This window comes from Laetiporus sulphureus (assembly GCF_001632365.1).
Source record: "Laetiporus sulphureus 93-53 unplaced genomic scaffold LAESUscaffold_2, whole genome shotgun sequence".
Lineage (NCBI taxonomy): Eukaryota > Fungi > Basidiomycota > Agaricomycetes > Polyporales > Laetiporaceae > Laetiporus > Laetiporus sulphureus.
Window position 1 is genome coordinate 1,010,709 of NW_024468511.1, and position 8,737 is coordinate 1,019,445.

At 49.3% G+C, this 8,737-nt stretch overlaps 1 protein-coding gene across 1 annotated transcript; it reads left to right on the top strand.

The window, feature by feature from the left end:
- Positions 1–1,322: 1,322 nt before the first annotated feature.
- LAESUDRAFT_754613 (uncharacterized protein) lies at positions 1,323–2,846 on the top strand (the record flags this gene model as incomplete). The annotated part of the gene is made up of 4 exons (XM_040911908.1): positions 1,323–1,885; positions 1,954–1,976; positions 2,035–2,492; positions 2,550–2,846. 4 exons carry the CDS (start codon positions 1,323–1,325, stop codon positions 2,844–2,846), a joined length of 1,341 nt encoding a protein of 446 aa, XP_040769754.1.
- Between the last annotated feature and the right edge of the window lie 5,891 nt (positions 2,847–8,737).

Here is an 8,737-nt window from a genome sequence, read left to right on the forward strand (position 1 = left end):
TCTGTGTGACTATTGGAGGCGTTAGGTATATTCTATATCTAAGTCTCCATCCACGTTGTGGACTAGTACGTGTGAGAAAGCACACGTGGTTCTGAACGTTCTAGCGGGGAACACTTCATAACATTTGGAAGAGGTTTTTCTATAGGTCAACCTGTTTAGGTTTAGAACCACTTACAAGAAGTGGGGTCTACTTGGACGCTACAGAAGAAACCAACTCCATCAAGTCCTCAAACAGGGGTATCCAATTTTAGGGAAACTCGGTGCACGTTGCGGCCTCTACACCACTTGGAAAAACAGGGAGAACCACTCTGAAGTAGCTGTTGTGGCAGTACTTCGCCCACGGAGGGAAAAACAGGGAGAACCACTCTGAAGTAACCGTTGCGGCGGTACTTCGCCAGACAGGAGATTCTCGGAGAAGCGGAACCTGGGTACTTGTTGCGGCAAGGTACCTGCTGAAGGCAGTGTCGACTTGAGCCCCATCCTCACCGGAGGCGCTGGGTATATAGAAGACGCCGGTTAAGGGCCACCGAAAGAAGGCACCCACACCTTGCCGAGGCCGGTTTTCAATCAAGAAGACACGGATAGGAAGGACGATTGGTTATAGGACACCAAGCAGAGGAAATCAAAAGCCAGAACAACCAAGCGCTCAAACGGGAGTAGGCAGGAGTTCGACGTGACTAGCTGGGCACGTTAAAAAGCGAGCAGTGACTAGCTGGGCACTTTAAAAAGCGAGCACAGGAATCACCGAGGTCAGAAAAGAGACTAGGACTCCGACTGGTTGACGTTACCAGGCAAATCAAAAGGCGTACAAGATTGGTTAAGGGCCACCAAAGATCAAAAAGGCAGGAGTGCGGAGTTTTTGTTACAGGAACGAACTCAAGCACTAGCGATTACCCGTGTGGTAATCCAGAAGAGAAGCCCTCATCTGAGGCACACGTTGAAGACGTGCTAAAAGCCCTTCCCAGGGAAGGCAATCTAGGAATCTTAGGATAAGACAAGTTCTTCGCGGAAGGGAACACTTTGACGAAGAATCTCTATGACTCTTTGACGAAGCAACAGAACTTCCATGAGGAGAATCAATCCAAGTTGAATGACAGGAAGGGCGTTCACAGGAAACCGGTGGATTACAGCCAGTTAATCCTCTCGGAACAAGAGCAGTCCCGCTCGAGAAATCTATCTCGGACAATACTACTTGACCAGATTATCCAGGAATCACACATCCCAGAAGGGACCAGCCACCCCACCTACCCAACGCGCCTGGAATCACACATTCGGTTTCAACTGGATCAAGACCAACCGGTAGCTTCCAGTTCTCAGGAAGTATGGCCACACACGCACAATATGACCCGGCTCTCGGACCACCAGTCCATCCCGGAACCTGCACCGATGCCGTCTGGAACGAGTACCAACAAGCATTGGGACTCTATGCACAATACCAGGGAGCAATCCCCAAGCAGCCAGTGGCACGGGAAAAGAAGATGGGAAAAATCAAGGAGTTTAGAGGAGACAAACGAGAATATGCATCATTCCTCCGAAACGTGGAACGATACCTACAGGCAAACACGGGAGTCTACAATGATGACTTCAGCAAAATTGCCTTCGTCCTCTCTCAAATCGACTCCTCATCCACAGCAGGAAAGTGGGCCGAGTCATGGGAAGCCAACCAAATGGCGAAACACAGCAATCTTGGGACGTACCAGGATTTCAAAATGACGCTTACCGAAAAATATGGAGGTGTCGTGACCAAGGACCAAGCCTGGCAAGTACTTCTCGAAGGAAAGTACAAGCAGGACAAACAAACCGTCGACGAGTATATCGGAAATCTCGATATCCTCTACCGATATGCCGAAATCGACGACGAATACGCCAAGCTCATCCACTTCAAGTGAGGCCTTAATGAGAAACTTGCAGAAAAAGTCTTCATCACAGAAAATCCGCCAACGACCTATGCAGCAGCATGCAAGGCCGCAAGAAAGGTCACGGACCTCCAAGACATTCATAGCGGAAAGACAAATATCTTCAAGTTCATCTCAGGCTCTTCAGGAAGCGGAAGAAGGACGGAGAAGGACCCTGATGCAATGGACGTTGACCGGATCTCCCCAGAAACCCATCAGAAACGTTCTGTGGGTGGACTCTGCTACAACTGCGGAAAATCAGGACATGTCGCCGCACAATGCACAAGTCCAGAATATGATCCGGCACCAGATCGCTCAGGAAAGACAACTTCATATGCCAAGACCAAGACGTCCAATTCCAGGACGAAGAAATACTCCGGATCTGGCAGACGAAGAAAGACTTCCAAGCCGACTAAATCTTACTCCAAGGGAACGGAGAAGAAACGACGACGAGTAAAGAGGGTCGAGGAAAGCGACTCTGAGGATAACTCGGAAGAGTCGGAACAGGAAGAATTAGAATCCTCATCATCGGAAGAATCAGAATCTAAATCATCAGAATCTGAAGAAGTATCCGAACAAGAAACGGTTGTTCACAGGGTACGAAGAACTCGCCCTGTTAAAACCAAAACAGTTCGCAAAATCAGGTGAACCAAGGATGAATCCAGTGACTCAGAAGAAGAGTATGTGGTCCATAGATTCATCCCCAAAGAAGAACTCGCCAGGATACGACGGGAAGATGCACTCAAAATGCGAGGAGACCATATTAAGAAACGCAATATGACGATGCCCCATCTCGATGATCTTCTGGAATTCGGAGACAATCCAGATAGATACGAATACGCACGCCGATATCCACCACCCATGGAAAAAGACGATCCAGAGGGTTTTGGAATTGGGTGCGCGTCGGGATCTCGTGGCACCCAGATAAAGAAACGGTCCCCGAGGAAGTAATCATACGAGGCGATATCAAACGAGGAAGTGAAATATACCTTAATATCGTCTTCCAAGATTACGATGGCACAAGAACCCGAAGTATTCCAGCAAGAGCCCTAGTCAATTCTGGAGCAAAAGGAATGTTCATCAATGAATCGTTTGCGAAGAAAGCAGGACTCCACCTTCTCAAATCGCAGAAGGAAGTTAAGATTCGTAGTGTCGACGGAAGTCCTATCAATTCTACAAACCAACGATTCAAAGGAACTGTTCGTGCAGGAACGTACGAATGGAATGATGACTTCCTTGTCATCGACTTAGGAAAAGAAGATGTGATCATTGGCAATACGTGGCTTCATGATCACAACCCAATTATCAATTGGCAAACGGGTGAAGTCAAGGTCCGTCAATATGTAGAAGACGTACCGGACGAGGAACCATGGCCTTTCAAAGATAAAGACGCTGTTCGTCTTCCAATCACCAAAAAGGAGAAAGCCAAAGCCAAGCGAACCTTGAGAAGGATTGACTGGTCTGATGTCGATCCTACTCCAGACGAAGCAGGAACCGCTGATTCGGACCTCTTGCTTGCATACATAAAAGGAGCACCGTACTTGGAGGATCAGGAAATAGGAGAAAAAGATGCTATTTTCGCCTATCAACCTGATACTGGCATACTTCAAGAAGTTACGTTCAAAGAAGAAGAACATCGCTCGGCCGGAGAAAGGAAGATGCAGTATCTTGCACTGCGACGAACGAATGCCAAGAAAGATCCCCATCAAACAAGTAAGAAAGATGGAATCTTATGGAAGGCATCAAACAAGGCGCAGGAACTCGCGCAAAAGAAAATGCTCGAGAAGAAGAAGGATTCCAAGAAGAAAGTGACGATACCATCGTACCTTCTCAAGTACAAGCAGATTTTCGAAGAAAAGGCATCAGAACGGTTACCACCGCATAGATCTTACGATCACAACATAGACTTCAAGTCGGACTTTGTTCCTAAACGAGGAAAGGTCTACAATCTATCAAAGCCAGAAGAAGAAGCTATGAATGCCTTTATCGACGAAAACCTTGCAAAAGGATATATTCGTCCTTCGCAATCTGCGATGGCATCACCTTTCTTCTTTGTAGGAAAGAAAGACGGCGGGCTTCGTCCATGCCAGGACTATCGCTATGCGAATGAAGGAACGATTAAGGACGCCTATCCACTCCCACTCATATCGGACCTAATGGATCGACTCCGCCATGTCAAGTATTTCGCGAAGCTTGACATTCGTGGAGCATACACCAATGTCCGAATTCGTCAAGGAGACGAATGGAAGGCTGCCTTCATCACCAAGCGAGGATTGTTCGAACCCACAGTCATGTTCTTCGGAATGTGCAATGCACCGGCAACCTTTCAGCGAATGATGAACGAAATATTCGCAGAAGAAATTGCTGAGGGATGGCTACTATGCTATCTGGATGACATCCTCATCCTTGCCAAAAGCGAAAAGGAGTTGGAAAAGAAGCTTGAACGAGTCATTAAGAAAATGGTCGATAATGACCTCCATCTCAAACTGGAGAAATGTGTGTTCAAGACTACGTGCACTGACTTCCTAGGACTAGTTCTCCTCCCAGGACGACTTCAGATGGATCCAGCAAAAGTCGATGGGATCATCAAATGGGAAGCTCCGAAGGGTGTAAAAGGAGTGCGAGCATTTCTAGGATTCGCCAACTTCTATCGAAAGTTCATTCGGAACTATTCTGAACAGGCAAGACCCTTAATTGATCTTACTAAGACCAAGGGCGGGAATGTGTTCCATTGGACAAGCAAAGAACAAGCTGCTTTCGACCATCTCAAAAACGAGTTCGGCAAGGCACCAATACTGGTTATGCCAGACAAAGACAAGCCTTTTGTCATCGAAACCGATGCATCGGACTTCGCTACAGGGGCAGTCCTCATGCAGAAGGACGATAATGGTGACCTCCATGCCTGCGCATATTATTCCAAGTCGCTCTCCGATCCGGAACGGAATTATCAAATCTATGATAAGGAGCTTCTAGGAATCATCCGCGCACTCAAGGAATGGAGACACTATCTCGACGGAACAAAGGAGCCATTTCTCATACGCACAGATCACAAGAATCTGACGTACTTCAGGCAACCGCAGGACTTGAACCCGAGACAGCGAAGGTGGCAACTCTTCCTGTCTATGTTCAATTACAAGATTGTCCATACACCGGGACGACAAATGGTGCAAGCGGACGCGCTTTCACGGTTGTCCAAATTAGACAATCGCCAGGATAACAAGTCACCTGCAATTCTGTTACCCGACGATCTCTTTATTGGTGCTATCGATACAGATATGGCGGAACAAATCTGACAAGCACTAACAAAAGACCCATCGGTACTTGCGTATAAGGACGGCCTAATGGAAGAACTTCCAGTTCCACGAGGAATGACAAAGGACGACATCAAGGATGCTGACAATGGTTTAATCACCATCCATGGACGTGTATATGTCCCAAACAATACAGCCTTGAAGAAGGAAATTGTTCAGCGATACCATGAAGCCACTCCCCATGGTCATTCAGGAATCTGAGTTACGCATCAGCTAGTGCGCAAAGATTTCTGGTGGCCAGGAATGTATCGCTTCATCCAAAGCTACGTCAATGGATGCGCCACCTGCCAGCAATCTAAAGCTGTTCGAAACAAGGTCAAAGTTCCACTACAGCCCATCGGCCCTTCGCCCAATGCGCTACCTTTCAAGCAAGTTAGCGTGGATTTTATTACCGATTTACCGAAAAGTGAAGGTTTCGATTCAATAATGGTCGTGGTAGACCATGGGCTTAGTAAGGGGGTAATTCTATGTCCCTGCAAGAAGACGATCACGGCCTCGGAAATCGCCGAGCTATTCAGACGACAAGTTTGGAAACGCTTCGGGTTACCCGATAAGATCATCTCCGATCGTGGAACGCAATTCGCATCCAAAGTCTTCCAAGCACTGTGCAATGCGCTCAAGATCAAGTCAGCTATGAGCACAGCTTATCATCCACAGACGGATGGCGAAACGGAGCGAATGAACCAAGAATTGGAAACATATCTTCGAATGTATTGTGCGGAGCAACCACATCGCTGGAATCAATTCCTATCTGAAGCAGAGTTCGCGCACAATCTCCATACTCATTCAGTAACGAAGAAGTCACCATTTGAAATATGGTATGGCTACGAGCCCCGAGGAATGCCAGAACTGTTCCCTCAGGACGAGATCCCCGACGTGGATGCGAGACTCAAGCTTCTTAGCATGGTCCGCAAGGATGCCACAGAAGGAATCATCAAGGCAAAAGCCCGTGTATCTGCCAGGATCAAAGGAGGATCTCCGACGTTCAAGAAAGGAGACAAGGTCTGGCTGGAAGCCACCAATTTGAAAAGACCTTACAAATTGAACAAGCTAGCACCGAAGCGAGAAGGACCCTTCAGGATCAAGGAGGTTCTGGGACCTCTCTCGTTCAAGTTAGACCTTCCTGCGACATGGAAGATCCATCCGGTGTTCCATGCGGCACTGCTCACGCCATACCGGCAGACCAATACACATGGGGAAAGTTATTCAACACCGCCTCCGGATCTTATCGAAGGAGAGGAAGAATTTGAAATCGAGTCTATAATTGGACACCGACTACGGTGCAGCAAGAACGAATATCTGGTAAAATGGGCTGGATATCCACTCAGTGAAAGGTCGTGGGTAAAAGAGACGGAAATGGGCAATGCAGAAGAGCTGCTGAACGAGTATAAAAGGGAGCACGACTTGGCCTGAACCCTCAGTCCATGCCCTCATGCCTGTGCAACATCCCGAGTTTCTCAAATCTGCTATCACCACTTTCGCGCATCTTATCGAAGTTCTCAAAGACGTCGAATCCCACTCCTCCCACGATCATCGTTACCAGGTCTTTCAGCAACTCGGAGTCTATCTCGCTATCAGAGGGGCTGGATTCGCCATCGAGGATCTTGCTGACTTCGACCATACCAACGTCGAGTTCAACACGACCCATCCAAGTCATGATGGACCATCTCATCCAGAGAGCGGACGATGTCCACGAAGTCCACCTCCTGGACGGCTTCAGGTCAACTCGACGACAGCCATATCTAACCCCTCGCCCCAGCGGGCTAATCAGAATCCCTTACCCGTTTCCATTCCAAACGGACAAGCCGAAGGTAACGCTAGAGGACGACGTCGATATCGACCTAGACGGAACATGGGGAACGTTCATGAGAATGAACTACCCAATGTACCTAACGGAGGAACTCCACCTGCCCCGGCTAGAGCCAGATCGACGCCGGACTATCCTAACAGCCGTCTACGCCGGCCTTCCAGTGGGAATCCTCCCACCGTCGTACGCTCTAGATCATCCGCTACACTTTGATATCTTACCAGCAGCACTCTCATTCGCTCTGGATGCATTCAGTGTCATACACGGTACCGTATCAAGAACAATGACAATACCAGCGGAAGAACGTATGGGAATGGCGAACATTCACATCACGGATTGGTATGAAGAAGAGGAACGGCTACTCGAAGGTATAAGTAGCGGCCCTCCTTTCCCTCTACTGGATCATTGCCTCCTCCTACTCGAGTGGGAACTCTACGAGGAAATCTACCCTTGAGACAAAGAGAATCACCCCGCTCTGCCACCTCCACCCACGTCGCTTAACATCCGTGTCACCACCACAGTCACTCGCAGCGCATCCGAGCCAGGGCTCCTCATCGACAGCGACAGAGATGACATCCCGCTCCTGAACAACATTAGCGACGAAGCACTGGCCGAATCATGGAGGAGTGCACGATGGGGAGACGATGAAGATGAGACAGGTCGTTGGACGACGGGAGGATCTTGGACGACGGGGAGAGCCTGGGGAGAAGACGATGAACAGGCAAGGAATGCCGACGAAGAACAACCCGGCCACCCCCACCATCCTGGCGTCACCTACCCCTACAACACCACACCCGAGGATAGATCGCAACCTGCACCGGCAGACACCATCAAGGAGCAGATAAGGTACGCTCGAACGGTCAAGTCTTCGAGCAACCCAGCGGCAGGGCAGGTATCGCTCATCGCCCCGGACGTAGCATCACCTTACGATGTCTTCATCACCACGCCACTAACATTCCTTATGGAATGCGATGGCCATCGTCTCTATGTCCACTGTACGGGCACGGGCGACTTCGCCACCTTCCACGCCTTCGTCTTCACTTGGGACAACCAGAAGATCGCCTGGCACCTCTACTCGGAAGACTCACCCCATCGCGTCTTCAGTCAATGGGTCGCTTTGCTCTATCCGCCACCCATTCCAGGCATGCACAATTGGCATCCAACACCCAACCGGATGCGTATCGTCAGCGTTCGCTTCGCGGGCAAGGAAGAAGGCGTTGAACAGTACGAGGTCGAACTTTTCAGGACATTCTCCGATCAAGTCCACTATGGAGACACCAAGACACCTCGTGAGTTCACGCCGGTCATCTTCCAAGCCCTCGTCGCCATGATCAAGAAGCCTGGGTGGCTTACCGATGGGGTCGAGGCACTGAAGGCGGTCCTCTATGAAGACGGATCCATCTCGCACTGGACGCCCATCGAGTTCCATCCTCAGCCCCAAGAGGATCTCGACGTGGAATGGGAGGTCGTACCCCACACCACCATCCCAGTCTATGGCTATGTGGGTGTCCGTGGAGGGCGATGATGGGTTAGTTTGGTGAGTGATCGTCAAGGGTCTTGCCGGTTGGAAGGGGGGAGCTTGTGTTACGGGTTCAGCGCTTCATGGTCACGTGACAGTTTACGTTGCACGTGACACTTACTATTTATGGTTCATAGGTCTTGTGGACATATCCTAGGGTTAGCAGTTTTCATTTTCACGATTGACTCACTCAGGCCATGCAACC